General features: G+C 40.4%; 5 protein-coding genes across 5 annotated transcripts; 3 read left to right on the top strand and 2 right to left on the bottom strand.

The window, feature by feature from the left end:
- The first annotated feature begins 312 nt into the window (after nucleotides 1–312).
- On the top strand, nucleotides 313–3,769 carry LOC109539846 (exocyst complex component 8). The gene is made up of 3 exons (XM_019907890.2): nucleotides 313–1,176; nucleotides 1,591–2,525; nucleotides 2,996–3,769. Exons 1-3 carry the CDS (start codon nucleotides 460–462, stop codon nucleotides 3,420–3,422), a joined length of 2,079 nt encoding a protein of 692 aa, XP_019763449.1. The 5' UTR covers nucleotides 313–459; the 3' UTR covers nucleotides 3,423–3,769.
- LOC109539845 (SUN domain-containing ossification factor) lies at nucleotides 3,346–10,109 on the bottom strand. The gene is made up of 4 exons (XM_019907889.2): nucleotides 9,891–10,109; nucleotides 9,568–9,828; nucleotides 5,701–7,552; nucleotides 3,346–4,809 (listed from the first exon to the last, which is right to left on the bottom strand). Exons 1-4 carry the CDS (start codon nucleotides 9,944–9,946, stop codon nucleotides 3,931–3,933), a joined length of 3,048 nt encoding a protein of 1,015 aa, XP_019763448.2. The 5' UTR covers nucleotides 9,947–10,109; the 3' UTR covers nucleotides 3,346–3,930.
- A 217-nt stretch (nucleotides 10,110–10,326) lies between these two features.
- Nucleotides 10,327–11,736, top strand: LOC109539849 (2-oxoglutarate and iron-dependent oxygenase JMJD4 homolog). Its single transcript, XM_019907894.2, has 2 exons — nucleotides 10,327–10,974; nucleotides 11,037–11,736. The coding sequence occupies exons 1-2, from the start codon at nucleotides 10,475–10,477 to the stop codon at nucleotides 11,710–11,712; spliced, it is 1,176 nt and encodes a 391-aa protein (XP_019763453.2). The 5' UTR covers nucleotides 10,327–10,474; the 3' UTR covers nucleotides 11,713–11,736.
- On the bottom strand, nucleotides 11,634–14,041 carry LOC109539848 (DET1 homolog). The gene is made up of 5 exons (XM_019907893.2): nucleotides 13,520–14,041; nucleotides 13,292–13,464; nucleotides 12,527–13,231; nucleotides 12,279–12,470; nucleotides 11,634–12,164 (listed from the first exon to the last, which is right to left on the bottom strand). The coding sequence occupies exons 1-5, from the start codon at nucleotides 13,871–13,873 to the stop codon at nucleotides 11,930–11,932; spliced, it is 1,659 nt and encodes a 552-aa protein (XP_019763452.1). The 5' UTR covers nucleotides 13,874–14,041; the 3' UTR covers nucleotides 11,634–11,929.
- An 88-nt stretch (nucleotides 14,042–14,129) lies between these two features.
- On the top strand, nucleotides 14,130–16,976 carry LOC109539847 (eEF1A lysine and N-terminal methyltransferase homolog). Its single transcript, XM_019907891.2, has 8 exons — nucleotides 14,130–14,343; nucleotides 14,695–14,817; nucleotides 14,914–15,349; nucleotides 15,404–15,669; nucleotides 15,723–15,906; nucleotides 15,966–16,458; nucleotides 16,508–16,636; nucleotides 16,692–16,976. The coding sequence occupies exons 1-8, from the start codon at nucleotides 14,252–14,254 to the stop codon at nucleotides 16,964–16,966; spliced, it is 1,998 nt and encodes a 665-aa protein (XP_019763450.2). The 5' UTR covers nucleotides 14,130–14,251; the 3' UTR covers nucleotides 16,967–16,976.
- The last annotated feature ends 36 nt before the right edge of the window (nucleotides 16,977–17,012 follow it).

The raw sequence follows: 17,012 nt of genomic DNA, 5'->3' as shown, positions 1-17,012 counted from the left end.
CAAGAACGCTCATTTGTACGTCATTCTAGAGAGAAATAAATGGCCTTTTTAGCAAGTGAACCATCGATAAGGAAATGTTGGCAGTTTTCTCAAAAAATACTTGAATTCAAGAAGTTTTTAGATTTGCGTGGTTTTTTTTTGAGTTGCAAAATCCACTTGAACATGACGCTGCTTTTTTCGAAGTTTCTCAAGAACCATTCGAGCCAAAGAATTCGTTTTGGCATCGTTGGATAGAGAGGTGAATGGGGGGGGGTCATGACCCCCCCCCCTCTGCATCCGCCATTGGATCCATGACAAATAAATAAACCTAACTAGTTAGTTTTATATTCAAAGGTAATACGCGTTTGAGAAGTTGGCCATCCTGCGCACAGCTGTTTCTGAAGTTGAATCAAATAATAAACACTGATTCATTGGTGATTTAATCATAATAAATGCTATTTAAATTGGAAAAGTATCGCAATGGATGTTCCGAAAGAGCCAAATTTTCATCTGCTAAGCGCTCCAGAGTTTGTGCCTGAAAAATACGTGCGAACCATTTCCCACAACTATGTGGGCGGTTCTGAGCTGAAGAACCTAAAAAAGAGAATCCAGGCCCTGTCCGACGAGACCAACAACAGTTTGAAGAAGAATGTGTACCAAAACTACGTGCAGTTCATTGATACGGGCAAAGAAATATCCCACTTGGAAAGCGAAATGTACCAGTTGTCGCATTTGCTTTCTGAACAAAAGTCTCTACTCAGTGCCCTTTCGGCGACCTCAATTCTCGAAGATCGCACGCAAGTTAACTTCGAAAGAAACCCGAAACTCGATGAGCACGAAATCGAAGAGGAGAACAAGCTGAAACTGGCAACGATTCTGGAGAAAGTGGAAGGTTGCAAGGAGATAGTCGAAGCGAATGATCGAGTGTTCATTTTTGAGGGCGATTTGCTGGAGATCGACGCTACTGAAAACACAGCGATCAAATTCGTTCATATGTACTTGTTCAATGATGGTCTGATGGTTACGAACAGGAACTCAAATAGTAGAGGGTTGATGCGGTATGCGTTCGAAAGTCTATACGAACTGAGCAGTTTGGCAGTGGTGAATGTTCGTGATTTGGGAAACATTAAGCATGCTTTCAAGCTGTTAATATTTCCAGACACCAGAGTATTTCAGTGCTCTTCAAATGCTAGTAAGGTGAGGCTCTCGTCCTTTCCGTATTTTTTCCTTTACTTCGTAATTAAGGAAGTTTTGTGCAAATTTATTTTTCAGCTGGTTTCTCTTCGGAAACTTAACTTTGTCGTACAGTTGGTCCAAACAACACAAACGTGTCTTTCTTGCTAACTAAACGTGCTAAGTATCTTTTCAGCTCAAAATCGTCGTTTTTGTTGGAGGTTACGAAGTTTTGGGCAAATTTATTTTTCAGCTGGTTTCTCGTCGGAAAATTCGTTTCACCATAAGTTTTTCTTAGAGAAACTCGATTTTTCACTTGTTTTTGTTGAATAACGGTCCACCTTGTAAGCACCATGATATGAGTCACGCTCCCCTGAAAGATTTTCCGGCATCCGCCACTTTTATTGAGTGTTTTAGTGACTTTGCTTTTTGTTCCAGAAAGAGTGGTTGGATAAAATCGACCAGGCGAAGAAATTAAGGCTGGCTACCGAGCAACAAAAAAAGGACCAAACTGTGGAAAAACCTTCACCGGTGAGGGCAGTTTCCATGGATTTAAGTGCAAGCAAGCCTGAAGAAGTGGCTGTAGTGCACCCTGAATGGCTGCTGGACATTCCTGATGAACTGGATGTTTGCGTGGCACAGCGCCAATTTGAAGACGCTGTGAATTATCTGCGAAAGGCGCAAAACTACATATGCAAGTTCAATGCCAAACACTCCGCTCCTGATGCAGTGATTTTGAATATCCAGGAAAAAGTGGAGCTGAAGCAGAACAACCTAATCGACATTCTGATGAACGAGTTGGAAGTTAATCCGAAAAAATCGTTCCAAGGCGGCTTGCGAGCAACGAGAACTGCGGTCAGGCTGCTCAATGACTTGGGGCGGTCCACTCAATGCTGCGACTTATTCCTCAAGCTCTGCAGTACCATGCTGAAAAACCAGGCAAAGAAACTGAAACGGGAGACCTCGACAATCACCTACATTCGCTACTTTACCAGTGCTACTTTTACAAACATGTGCTACATGATTGAAGAGTTTCTGCGAGCTTTCCCCGACTTGCCTTACTGCGTATCGGCTTATGTGGCTTGGGCGCATGGACATCTTACAATAATCACCAATCATTTCTGGACTCAAGTGTTTGTCACTAAAGCCACACTATCCACGATCACCGAATGTGTGCAGTTGATAAGGGCGCAGTGCGAACGCCTGTGTGAATATGGAATCGACTTCCGCTACAAGCTGGATGGGCAATTAAGAAAATTCATCAATACGGCCCTAAACGAGCACAGAGACAAGTTCATTGACTCGATTAAATTGAGGGCCAATGAGGATAAGTGGATTCCGATGAATTTCAAAACAAAGGGGGCCTTAACTAGGTGAGTTCATTTTTAGATTTTTCAGTCGTTTATCCTACCTACTAAGACTCCTCCTACTTACTTAAAGCTGCCCCGTAAAATTGCCAGTTCTCGCAAACTAAACCTCGAATGTAAGCAAAAATGCTGGTGCAAAAAATGAATAGAACCAATCTGAGGTCTATCTTTTACATGAGTTTTACCAAGATTTTATTAATTTTCTAGACATCAGTTTTTCGCACGCGTGGTGAGCAATATGCTTATTTTTAACTAGCGACAACTTTTCTTAATGGTTCTTTTCGCAAAAGCGTTGTTTTCGGCCACTTTTTACTCAGTGATTCTAGCTATTATTCCATAAGAACAAACTCTTCAGGTTCCATTGTGGCTTTCTCAATTTTCCCTTTTCGTTAATTCCATTGCCACCTCCAGACTCAAACCTTCCAAGTCATTTCCGCATACTCCCATAAATGTGTGAGTTCTTATGCAATTTTCAGATGTTTGCAAGAACATGAAAAAATGGGCCTAAAACTCGATTCCTATGTGAGTGGCGACGTCTGGCTCCAACTGACTTCCAGCAATATCGCCTTTACGAAGTTGTTTCTGGTCTTTCTCGACAATTGTCTGAACTTGCAAACCACCGAGCTTCTGGAGCCCATCAACGATTCGCTCTGTAGCGTGTTTGAAGCCCAGGTGGCCTACAACAAGCAAGCGTTGACTTTCCAACCCGAGCAGAACCTATTCGTGTTGAAAAACATCGGATTTCTCCTACTGGTTTTGGTCGAGCTGACCCAGAGGAAATACAAGGAGTCAATTGGATTCGAATGTGAGCCTTTAAACAAACTTGTTAATGAGAATTCTGCTTTATTAAAGGACCTAGCTAGTCGTAATACTAAAACAAAGTACTCCTCTGATTTTTTGTGAGGAGTATCTAATTAAGCGAAATACATGTAGGAGTGCAATAATGGGAGATATTCATTTATAACGAAGCGAAAATAATAAGCTAGTTTCTATCACTTAGCATACTTTTATCACAGTAGATGCATCCCTAAATTTAGATGAAACAATACAAAACAAAAACAATGAAACAGCGAAAAATAAATGATTTAATTAATGGAGTAAAACTTAAAAAAATAACGAACTAACTAACTTTCAGCATCCTATTTTATATCAATCAGTCTTTCAAGCGATACTTTTTCCATCCAATGTCTCAATGTGATTTAACTGTAATCATTTTCAAGTCAAATCAAATAGACGTTGGGATACTCTGATCATGAATTTTTAATTAATTAATTGCTAAAATATGAATCATGCCAATATGAGCACTTTAGCATCACAGCTCCAATTAGATTTCAAATATAGTCTTTGTAACAGCAGGGTGATGTGATGATTTTCTTGCCATTAAAGTGGCCTTCTTTTTAAATTAGCTACTTCAAAAGACCTTTTTCAGCAATTTCCGAAATCCCTTCTTTTCTTTCTTTGCCGAAGGTTCGGTGGCCCCGCTGGAAATGCTGCCATTGGCAGACGGCACTGGGCTGGGGTTCCTGTTTTTTACTTCCAAATTAATCAAATTTCCACTTTTCAACGAGGCCCTCCCCAACCTGAAATTGGCTGCTGTTTTCAAAAAACCTGGTGCTTCTATTACAGTCGGTGGTTCCGATAGTAAGGGTGAAACTTTCAACGTGCAACTGTCCGGCTCTTCTAAGGGAAATGGAATGTCTTCTATTATTTGGCCTCTGCTTTCCACCCAATCCGTGTTAGGTTTGGTCCAAATCTTGCTCGAGGCACACAGAGGATCAAACGAGTTTTCGGTCGTATCCATTTTCGATGTCTCCGGATTCGACGTTTTCTTTTTTCGTTTTTTTCGCTCCTGTTCCCCCGGGCCAGCAACAATCTTCAGCGCTTGATCGCTGGGTCGTCGTTTTTTCTTCTTCGCCGCCACTCTGGTTACGACGTCGACAGAATGGCTCCGCTGTATCTCAGCGGCCGTGCCAGATGGATCCGTGGCGGGTTTGGGTGATGCAACCCGATTAAAAAAGCAAGCAAGAAATGTACAACAGATAAAGAAAACCAAGAAAAACGCGATTGATTTCCAGTTGTTCTCTTCGTCTTTTAGGGCCTCTACCGTGTTCATTAAGGCTTCGAATTTATCGTCCAAGCGTTTGTAACGTTCTCTTTCAGCTGCAGTGGATTCCACTAAATCTCGTTCGGTTTTATCCAGTGCTCTTTGCATTTCTTCGATTTGCTTCTTATATCGTTTGCTTAATTCTTCCAGGTATTGAGCGGATAGCGACATGTTCCTTTCAAGGACCTGAAAATAAAGAATTAGTTATTCAGTTAATTAACTCAGTGAAAAAGACGACAGTCTCTGATAATTGAGGGCTTGTGTCGCAAGCCAGCAAGAGCAACTTCAAAAATCAAAAGGTTATTATAAAACTTTTCAAAAGTACGTCTGAGAATGAGTCTAAATCGAAACATCTTAGACGTATGAACGCACTTTGCCTTAAAATGCACCAGTAAATGTATTTCCAGCTCCACTCGCTTTTGAGTAACTGTAAACTTCGACCTGTAAAAACCAGGCACGATTTTGAAAAATTCTTGAAAATTGGATTGAAAATCGAAACGTTTTCCGCTTATAGAAACGACTTTTTGTCTCGGTACCTGTTAAGTAGAAACATTTGAGATTTCAGTTTAGATTCGAGCTTAGTCGGTTCGGATCGTCGGTTAGATTAGGGAAAAGTTGCGCATTTTGATGCTGAACAAAATGGTGATTTAAAAGTTGCAAAATTCGTGTTAGTTCCAGAGATATTCGAAAAAAACGGACATTTGCTCAAATAATTTAATTTTTTTCCTGAGCTTATTTGGATCAATATTTTAAAGTTATTATCGCATTATTAGAACATATTGAAAAAAATTGGGAAATTTGGGGATCACGTGTTTGCTACTCCTGAGAATGTTATCTCTTGAAAGTTGAACACTTATTTCAATGAAGTTACTTCTTGTTGCAGCGTTTTGACCAAAAAATAATAATTCGTTCTTATTGCGAAATAGGAGCACTATTTATCAATCTGTAATAAAAGACGTGAGGAAATTCTGTCTTTTTTAAAGACAAAAATTTTTGAGGCGAAATACCCAAAAAGAAGTTTGTAAAAAAATGAATCCGCCTCAACAATATAGAACTTATCTATATTGGTGTAGTTACCTTGATTCTATTCGACAGTCTCAAAAACACCGATTCCTTATGCCCTTGCAAATTGCCGGCGGTCGTAGGTGTGCTCGTCACTGACGGGCTGCTACTTTCGGTGTTTAGTTCCGTGATCAGCTTCTCCACGCTTTCAATATGGTCGACAGATTCATTCTCCACAACCTCCGCGCTCGCATCTGCCCCAATGGGCTGAGCTCGCAGTCCATCTTCCGCTTTAACATCCAAGTTTTCTTCGCTTACACTCGGCTCCACATTGGCTGCAGCTGTGCCGACTTCCGAATGAGAGGGCAGCTGTTTGAGTAATACTTTTGATGGATTGATCTGCGAGGCGGATGTGGTTTCGGTCGAACATCCGGACTTTGAGTTGATTGCCGAAGCGTCGAAGTTTAGCGGATCGGTCCCTTGAGAGTCTTCCTGTTCGCTGTTAGTGTCGTTTATGACGGGCTCTACTACTTGGGCTCCATCGGGTTCACTTCCCGAACTGGGGGAGCCCTCACTAGTACTATTCTTGGCAGTGGCTGACTGATGGCTCACATTGTACGAAATCTTATCGTGCGCGATCGCCAGGATGTTGCACATCGCGCCCATGAAACTGGGCGGGAAAAACGACTCTACACACAATGAAGCTGAATTTTCACTTACAGTTGCGGCTTTGTCTCTAAAATCAAAGCCAAAGCTCTGGCACACTGTGGATGCTTCCAATGCCGCCTTAATATAAGGAATATTGACTAGGTTTCGCATGTACTCGCGCCTACAGCTCAGCAGCTCAAACACTCGCCCAAACAGCACGTCGGAGCAGTTGTTGCACACCACATAATGACTAGGAGAGCTGCAGGACTTCATTAGCGGCGATTGGGCTTTGGCTTCGTTGCTCGTTTGACTAGTTTCGTTCGTTCTATTAACCTTATTCCCTAACACTTGAGCAGCCTTCTTCACCATGGAAAGTACAGCGTCTGTAGCTGAACTGAGCAAATTTCCTGAAGGTATTTTCACACCGTCGTCCAAAAGATCATCGTCCTCGTCTTCAAGGGGCTGCTCATGGGCAGGATCATCATTCTGAAGCACTTCGAATACGGACATTCCATACGCCCGAAACAGGGACAGTGGGCAGTAGTGCTCCGACCCATAATGGGTCTTAACTTCGACTTTCACGTATTTCCCGAAGGTTTCTGTGTTGACTTCGAAATTCTGCACCCCTCGCTCATCGTTGGCCGTAAACTGGCCGACAACGAACCAATCCCGAGTGGGAAACCGATCGCTCACTGATACAGTAAAATCCTTGGGGGACGAAGAAAATAACTCGTAATTGGCCAAGTCGAGCTTCTTCAACTGGATGGCCTCGCAGAGCTCCACAATGAACCAAATCCGGCTGGTGCAGGGATTCAGAATGTATTCATCGCGCGAACCCACCAATACAGCCCACGTATGTTCAGCTTCGGGATTTGCCTGGATAACTTTAGCTCCACATTCTACAGCCGCATAATTCTTCCAATGCAGCTTCGCGCCAACACCCTGCTTTGTATGGTTACTAGCTGGGGCTGGGGCGGAAAAGTTCACCTGCTCTTTCCTCTCAGCTTCTTCCAAATGCTTTTGCGCCCATTCCGAAAAGGAGGGGATGTCTTCCGGGGTTTTATCAGTAACAGTAACGTTTTTTGGTATAATTTCTTTTTCAGTCTCAACGATTGTGTCAGTTTCAGATCTCGCATCTTCGCTTTCATCCAGCGAGGCATTAGTAGCGTTTAGGGTTTCCTCGCTGGGCAATGGTGAGAGAATATGGGCTCTCTTCTGTAGCTCTTCGGTTGCAGAATCGATTCGCGAGATTACAACGGGAGTGTCGTTGTTAATCAGTCTGGAAGAGAAAATTTAATTTAGCAAATTAGTGAAATAATAGTAAACACGTAGATAGTTATTGATGCAAATATAAATTTGCTGATATTAGCAGCACATTCGGGTCCGATGCGGGTCATTATTCATTCGGTATGACAAGGACAATGCCAGACAAATATTTCTTATTTTAAATATTTACAATTGAAAGGTCACCGCACGAGTGTCGTAATCCCCAAGGTTGCTGGCGCATAAAACCTTCCGCTTAAAAATAGACAAGTCCTGTTATCCAATCGGCTCTATTTTGGCTCTTTTATAAATTCTAATCTTGGTTTACATGGTTGAATGGCTCTGATTGATAACGGTAATTTATTAATCTCCTAATTGCTTTTGCTTTGGTAAATGGATTTGGATGATAAAACAACGGATCCAAACAATCATAATCTGATATTAAGACTGAAGAGGAGACTATTCGAGGAAATTAAGTTTCAAATTCTTTAGATTTATTTTTTTATTAGTCCATTAGGTAACAATGGATCGATAAGATACGAGTAAAATTGAATGAGTTGTAACAGCAGAGTGTTTATAAACATCAAATCAATCAAACCAGGCAGACAAAAAATGCAATTAGGTACAAGCTGATCCTTTGGCTTTAATATCTAGTTCTACTCTATTTAATTTTCCCTCTAATGATAACGACAAACATATTATTAACATGTATAACTATTGGTTGAAATTTAAACCATAGTGTGAGTTTAGCTCATAGAAATAATGCATCCGTTTTATCTTCATTCATTTATTTATGATTGATGGCACTGAACCATTTGATTTACGTGCGCCGCCTTTACCATATCACTTAGCATAAATAACTGGCGCCATTACATTTAAAACCCGATTAATCGTGAATCCATTTGAGTCAGGGAGATAAGCCTTGTTCTATGATTTGAGTGTGCATGAAGTTCAATGGCCAAAGTGTTTTTCACGATTTTCAATCATTGTCAAGTTGTTTTCTATCTTGATACTTGATTGATCCGCAAAAAAATGATATCTCTAGTCTGCACCTTAATAGGTACTACTTTCTACGTGAAAAAACCTGATACATAGAAACCTTGGCATGATAAAAATGCGCATAATTTGCTTATCAAAAATTCTCGACGATTCCATGATCGCGCCAAATTGGAGCCAAATCGTGTCGCAGACACTAATAACCTTAGAATAGCATGCAAATTTCCAAGTTCTCCAACCTCTCAGGCTATTTGACAAATAATTCTGATATCAATAAACCGATTTATGTAAATATGCCGTTTATTCTAGAATTGTTTTTGGAATTAACACGCATTTGCGTCACATATTTATACAAGTGCTTAACAGCAAGGAAACCATTATGCAGCCTCATGGCGCTAACAATTGAAATTAGCAGCGAAAAGCTTTGTAATAAGGATATTTCTGTCGTGGCATTTTCAACTTGTTGATTTGTTGGTGCTTGGAAAATGCCACAAAAATATTCGACCTTTAAACCTGCGTATTTTTACATCTTTCCCTACTCTAATTACCTGCACGTGCAACAGCATCAAATGTAACTAAATTGAGTAATAAGTATAAAAAAATCAATGGTTCAGTTAATTGGAAAGAAAGTTCTGTGCGATTCCAGGAAAAACACCAGTGCTGCACCAGTCAAATGTTTTCTATGCAGTGTGCAAAAATCAAGATGCTGTTTGCTTCAGATTAAAATTTAGGAGTTTTTCAGGAAGATCGAAGACAATATTTTTGGACCCAATTTTAACAAGTTGCAAAAATCTGAATTCAGAGCAATATCAGCAAAACCTTAAATGCTTTTAGTCAAGTATGTTTATAGAATGTGAGAAATGTTTTGGTTGACTGGAGAGGTCTGAGCCCATTAGGGGCTATTTATTATTACAACCGACATACAAATGACTAACAGTCCAGATGGGGCCAAGCATTCAAGCAAAACCTAAACAATTGCGAGCACGTTTGCAGCCGTTTTGGGCTCATTGAAGTTGCAATAAAACGTGTACTTACTCATTAACATTTGCATCCTCTGAGCCCACCTGAGAGAACGCATCTTCAGACACATGTTCCAAAACGTTCACATTATCAATATCCAGCACATCTGCATGTGGAGGTGTATCTGGAACTAGGTTGTCCTCGCCTGGATTAATATTCGCTTCCGCTTTTGCATTATCGGAAGTGTTACTAGGAAGAAATTCCGTGGGTTGACTGTCCAAGGTTGCTTCCTCTTCTCCATTAGAGTCTGAGACAACTCCAGTTACTTGGACCCCCCTGTAAAGAAGGAAATCTTCGTTGATACAGGAGAGACAAAGAAATTGTGGCAAATGCCTTACCCGCACAGGAAAAGCGTAATATACAAAAAATGCGGCAGGATTCTGGATCCATTCATGTTAGAACACTGGCACTTGGTTAAAACTATCACTTATCACTGGCTTATTAGACGACTTTTAACACGATTAAACGCCTATTCCACCCTGTGACCATTGTTGAACGCAATATCGGGCCTGCTTGCACCACTACGCTTTTTCTTTTGCGAAATCAGCGAAGAAGTAGAAAAAAATAATAAAACTGACGTCAGTTTAAAGTTTTTTTGACAGCTCTTCTTCATATAATTTATCCCTGGCACCTGCTACTAGAATTATTCTTAATTAACCTGATTAAAAAAATTAGTTAAATCATATGTTTCTTCTACAATTATTGATTTAAGTACTCACGCACAAAAAGGTCTACAGGTTGTAACTGCACAAACAAGGGATTTGTGCAGATACAAACTGAACGGAACATTAGATTGATTTACTGTGCTAAAAGAAGAAAATACTATAACCAAACTTTTTTGACGAGTTTATGTTTACTTTCCAATTTTAGTTTTAGAAAATAGCTTTATAGGAAAAGGCCGTTAATACAGCTGATTTCATTGATGGAATTCGAAATTTCACCTACGCTGGCACAAAAAGAAATCATTCAAAATGAGTGTCTAACCGTACCAGTGCTTCAACAGGAAAATCTGTCCTACCAAGACTTCTTTGAGCAATTCATGGTGAAAAACCTTCCTTGTATAATTAAAAACGTTGCCAGAGACTGGCAGGCAACGAATAAGTGGGTCAATGAAGATCAGCCCCAGTGGCAACATCTGAATACCAAGTACGGCCATACGAAAGTTATAATTTACAACTGTTCGCAAAAGTACTTTAATTCACAAAAATGCAGAGAAAGCACTCTTGACGAGTACTTGGCACTAATACGAAACCCGACTGAGGATATTTACTATCTCAAGGACTGGCATCTGAAGTTACAATGCAAAACAGATAACTTTTACCAAGTGCCCGTTTACTTTGCTTCTGACTGGCTGAACGAGTATTTCACTGAATGCACTGACGATGATTACAGATTTGTCTATATGGGCCAAAAAAGCAGCTGGTACTAGTCAAACCGCTTTCTTCATTGACTCTCAACTTAATTAGAAACCGCGTTGTTTTTAGGACCCCACTGCATGCAGATGTTTTCAACTCATTCAGCTGGTCTGTGAATGTTTGCGGACAGAAAAGATGGATTTTCTTTCCGCCTGGGGAAGAGCTGCTATTGAGGGACTCTTTGAACAACATCCCTTATGACATCAAGGAAATCCCTAAGTCCAGGAAATGCTTTGAAGTTATTCAGAATGCTGGAGATGCCATTTTTGTTCCTTCCGGCTGGTACCACCAAGTTTGGAACTTGAAAGACACCATATCCATTAATCACAATTGGGTGAATGGCTGTAATATCTACAGCATGTGGTCGTGTCTGAAAAATAGCTTAGAAGCTACTAAAAGGGAAATTGACGATTGCAAGGGAATGGACAACTTTGAGGAACATTGCCAAACTATGCTGGACGCACTGTTTGGAATCAACTACAACAAATTTTATACGTTTTTAGAATTCATTGCTAATCGCCGTTTAAATGTACTGAAAACCGGCAACAAAACAGGCCTGTACCATGGCCACATTATTGGTATTAACCACGCAGTGTTTGATTTGAATCAAATCTGCAAAGTGCTAGGGGAATTCTTAAGCTGTGATCATGTAAATAAAAGTCAGTATTTTCATAAAGCACAGTCTTTATTGCACGAAGTGTTCGATATTATCAAGAAACGTAATACTAAGCACGTTATTGTTTGACCACATTATAGTTATTTACAAAAATCTCATCTTTAATTGACTTCCATACACAGTTATATCACAGTATTCAAAAAATACGTTATCTAAAATAGTAATATGTTTTTACATATTACTAGATGTTCGAATATACTCGAAATAGAAGAGCAATGAAATAAAAGAGTTTTCCTAAAAATATAGATCTGGTTTCCAACAACTAGATGGACTTCGACTCACCTTTTTACATACAGTTGTATTGGTTAGCGTCATAAGAATTGTAGTCCGGATTTTGGTTATCATATCTCACGTGGAAATTAACAATGTATTCAGCATTATTAGTTCTTTGCACGGATACAGCAAAAGGGTCTGTAGGATGAAACGTGAAAGCAACCAGGCGCCTTGCAGAAGATGGCAAATGCCGCTGATTATCCACGTATAGGCGGAATTTTAAATATCCAGACTGTCGGGCATTGAATCTGAAAGAAAGACGTTGTCTCAAGTGCTTTTAAGTTAAGGATGGACGGAATGGTAAGCGCGGTTCGCAGTAATCACCAACTTCAACAGTGGAATACTTATTACAGGCTGCTTACCTAATAGGATGCTCTCCAAACTGCTTAGGCCTCTCTATTACGGAAATCCACTTATCATCATAACTGAAGAGAGAATAGTCCAAATACGGAGACACTGTGTAAGACTGTGCGCTGATTGGCAAATGGGCTAAAATCCGCTTAACTGCTTCCACTTGTCCTCCAAACTTGGCAAATGTGATAGTATGCTTGTACCTGGAAATGATTACTGGCATTAGCAGCTGAGTCTGAAATATTGAATGCGAGCCTACCTGAAGTGGTGCAGCCGAGCATATAAATTATTGGAGGGACTGCAAGTGAATTGAATTGGCCGGTGCAGACAAGCATTCCGAAAATGATCACCAAAGTCCTCATACAGACTAAGCAGCTCAGAAGAGCTGTTTTCATATACCGCTAAAACGCGGCTTTCCATTATATTATACACTGCGAAGAATTGGGGTTCACTGATGTTGGCATCCGCCTGCCTCAACGTGACGACATCTTCGCTGGCGTATTTTATCAAGATGTGATTTTCGTCTAGGAGCTGCATCTTCCACATTTTCAATGATTTAAAATTGTCAAAATAATGATAGAACTTTCTCAGTTCAGTCGGGTTGCCGGACCGGGCGCTTATTGCTGCCGCCCTTTTATATAAAAACGTCAATAGTCGGTGCTTTAGCGAGTTAATACACACATCTTTAAACGCTCTTTCAGACGGGTAGACCAAGTTGTATAAGTACAAATCATCTTCGTAGCAAAATCTACCAATCTGCTTCACGTCCACGAACATTCCGTCGATAATTTGAAAAATATGGATCACCTGGTGTTGAACTGATAGAACAGCCAGTGTGTCCTTATACAAATACAAGCCTTGGTTGTGTGATAGGAATATTTTATCCACCTTAAAGTGCCGGGTATCGCAAAGTTTACCCAAGTGAATGTCCACTAGGTGTAGCGTGTACTCTTCTAATGGTGTCCTGGAAAGCACCATAAGGAATGTCTAGAGAGTTAGAGAAGTGTTATTATCAGTTGCGTACCTGGCTGTGGGTGTAATGGCTTCATTATTGGTATATATTTCGTAAAAATGTGGCCGAATTTCTTCTGGAATGAAACAGGCCGATCCAATAATCGCATAGCGGCCCTCATCGACAAATAGGCTACATTCCCGGTTGAGGTGCTCAGTGGCGGTAATATTAATAAAGTGTTTTAACTGAAAAATTCCAATTCCGTCTTCCAAACTCCCTTAGCCAGTTGGTACAAGCTACCTTAAAAAATCGCCCGAAAATATTCCTCTTTATATCCTCCTGAACCTTCTTATCCAAATTCTCCAAGTTTCCAACTTTCTGCAACAGGTCGGCGACAGCAGCTGGGCCCTGATACGTATACACTTCCAAGGAGGATTGGTCCGATGAAAAGGCAATGGCATGCTTTCCATCTGGCGTAAATTTCCTGATAAAGCAAGGGGGCTTCTCCACGTTGATCACCGTAAAATTGGGAAACACATTTTGGTAAAACTGCCGGTGGATCTGGGTGCCTGCTCTTTGGCATCCGAACGTTTCCCTATTGATCAGGCGTAATACGATATTTTCGCGGTGCTTTTTTTTCTTAAAAAATTCCATCCTCTATTCTATACATATTTAAAATAGATATTTAATTAAAAAGAACTACAATATTCCAAATAAACATTGAATCAGCTGAGTTTGACGCCACAAAATATCCCCTCTGTTGTTCTGTGTTTGACGCTTACCAAGCAGCGGGTTGTTAAACGGGTTGCCCACTTGCTTATGCAACCAAACAACCTCTGAAGTAAGGAGGCTTTCTTCAGCTTTGCTCGCAAAGCGACATGCGGAAAACTTAACTGATAGACAAAGACGAGCTAACGAGGGTTAACCTAAAAAAAATTAAATAACAATGTAATGTAAAATCAAGACAGTTTTGTGTTTTAGTTTATTAAAAAACATCTTTAGTGCGGGAACGTTTTAGGATTTTTAAGAGAAATGAATTTGCTGCCAAGGACCCGAAATCAGTTCAGCGACAAGGATTATTGGGACGCTTTTTTTAAGAAGCGTGGTAACAAATCGTTTGAATGGTATGCTTTGTGTTGATTTGCCCGCAATTTTCATAGAATTTAGCTGTTTAAAGTCTGCAGATTCATATAATTGGGTTTGCGGCTGTTTCCAAATAGGAAATTCAATAAAACCGTTTGCGTAGCTTGCACGTGTTGCTTTCAAAGACCAAAACATTTACTTTTGTTTGAAGTTGATCCAATTTTACCTATCAATTACACACGGCTTTAATTATCAAGAAATACACATGAAATTGTTAATACATTATGAATGACACTACAACTGGCTCAAGAAAGTGATATCAATAAACTAGACATTCATATTATGTAAAGAAACCAATTCGAGTCAAACATCTTTTGTGTCTTTTCATTTAGGTATGGAGAATATCCAGAATTATCCAATCACTTGCACAAATACGTGAAAACACAGGACAATATTTTGATAGCGGGTTGCGGCAATTCCACATTAGGCAGAGACTTATATGATGTGGGATGTAGGTGAGGAATTAAATATCCACTATTCGTCAATATTAAACACATTTAATCATAAATCAAGCTAGAAAAATCGCTGAAATAACCATTGAATATTTGCAGTAAAGTCATCAACATTGATTTATCCAAACTGGTAATCAAGCAAATGCAACAGCAAACCGACAAGGACCGACCTGGTTTACAGTACATCGAAATGGACGTATTAAACACTTCGTTTAAGAATGAAGAATTTAGCGTAATCATTGATAAAGCAACAATAGACGCGTTGATGCCCGATGACTCAGAGGAATCTGTGAAAATAATCAAGCAGTACTTTGAGGAGATCCAAAGAATAACCAAAAATAACGGACGATACGTTTGCATATCCCTATTGCAAGACTATGTCTTGCAACAGTTGTTGGATTTTTTCCCGAAAAACCACTGGATGTTTCGCGCGGTGCGCTGTTTCGAGCCGGAGCAAAAGGCCCAAGAAAACGGCGAGAGCAGCATGCCGATCTTTATGGTAGTTTGCACCAAATTCAAATCTCTACCTCGACAGGTAAAGCCAACGAAAAACAACCATCAATTTCTTCTAACAAAATATGTTGAGTAGATTTTGGAAGTCAACCTATGCAGAGAAGATAAAATGTTCAGATGCCAATCCTGTGAAGAAGTGCAACAGCAAATTGTTAGAGCTCAACGAGCTGCGTTTGTTTGTTCTTCCTTGCAAAAAACCAGAATCGGGGACAAAGATCAAATTGAGATGATGGTGTATGATCAAGCCGATCAGAATCAGCCAAGATACACCATTCACATTGTGGAAATCCCACCTCTGCCAAAGAACGGAGCCTTTGCAGTGTTTGTTGTACCTGAGGGAAGGTACTTAATTGAAATACTTTCAAGGTGGAATGATAACGTGCTCAAATTTCCAGAGAAGCTGAATGGCTGTTTTCTACAGAAAGCGGGCGAAATAATTTGGCGTCAATGACCAACCACAATCGACTGGCGATTGTGAGCATGCACAGAGGGCAAAAGTACGAATCTCTGAATGCTGTTCAACTAGAATTGGAATACATTATTCAAAATCTGGCCCCATCAACTATAGGAAATAGCAAGGTTAGCGACACTCACGAAAACTAACACTCATTGAACCCATATTTAAAACAAACTTTTAGATTCCCTGCCTCTCATTATGCACTGATCTAGGAAAGCGCACAGTGAGACACGAAGGCTCTTCACCACTTTCAGGCGACTACATTGTAGAAGACGTGGAACACGACGATGGCCAAAAGTTCCGAAGACTATTCTATCTCAGCTCCCAGCTGGTTATTCAATCTGAAGCCAAAATCAAAACAATAACAACCCGAGGACGGAAGAAAAAAGACGTTTTGGATCTGTTGACTTTAACATGCCAGCATCACGTCTATATGAGCATCGCAACCTGCCTGACTGTAAAAGACAAAGGCGACGTGGTGGTTTTGGGCTTGGGTGGCGGAGGCTTGTGCTCATTTTTGCATAAATTCCTGCCAAATTGCACAATTACTGCGATCGAAATCGATCCGGAGATGCTGAAAATTGCCACCGAATGGTTCGGTTTTGCTCCCGACGACAAGCTTAAAGCGACCATCCAGGATGGGTTGGACTTTATCAGGAACTTGCAGAAACAAGGTAAGTGAATTTGAATCCCAATTGCCCACTGCTAACGGATCAACTGCAGGTAAGCAAGTGGATGCCCTTTTGTGCGATGTGGACAGCAAAACTTCGGACGTTGGAATGAGCTGCCCTCCAGAAGAATTCTTAAGCTCGCAAATATTGGAAAGTGTCTCCAAAGCAATCGCTAGCAAAGGTAAACTGAAACCCTAACAGTCATTAGAAACGTACATTTTCGTCATTTTTTCCAGGAGTTTTCATCGTAAATATTGTCCTAAGGGATCAATCGTTGCGTGGCGGAATTGTCGCAACCCTGAACCACGCATTCAAAAAAGTACTTTCGTACAAGCTTGTGGAAGACCTGAATGAGGTGTTTATATGCAGCAACATGGAAGTGAGCGAACAGCACATCAAAGATAGCTTAAAGAGAGGAACTGAGGCTATTAATCAGTTCTTCCGCAAAAATAGGGTCACAGAAGAAGTGGATATTGTTGAATATTTGAACAACTTGCAAATAAACAATTAGCGGTTGGAAATGTAAATTTGACACAATGATTTTGACGAACCTGTAA

This window comes from Dendroctonus ponderosae, unplaced genomic scaffold (assembly GCF_020466585.1).
Source record: "Dendroctonus ponderosae isolate FM_Combo_2020 unplaced genomic scaffold, Dpon_F_20191213v2 Dpon_F_20191213_3, whole genome shotgun sequence".
Lineage (NCBI taxonomy): Eukaryota > Metazoa > Arthropoda > Insecta > Coleoptera > Curculionidae > Dendroctonus > Dendroctonus ponderosae.
The sequence above is the reverse complement of the archived record's forward strand: the minus strand, read 5'-3'. Positions and strand labels throughout refer to the sequence as shown.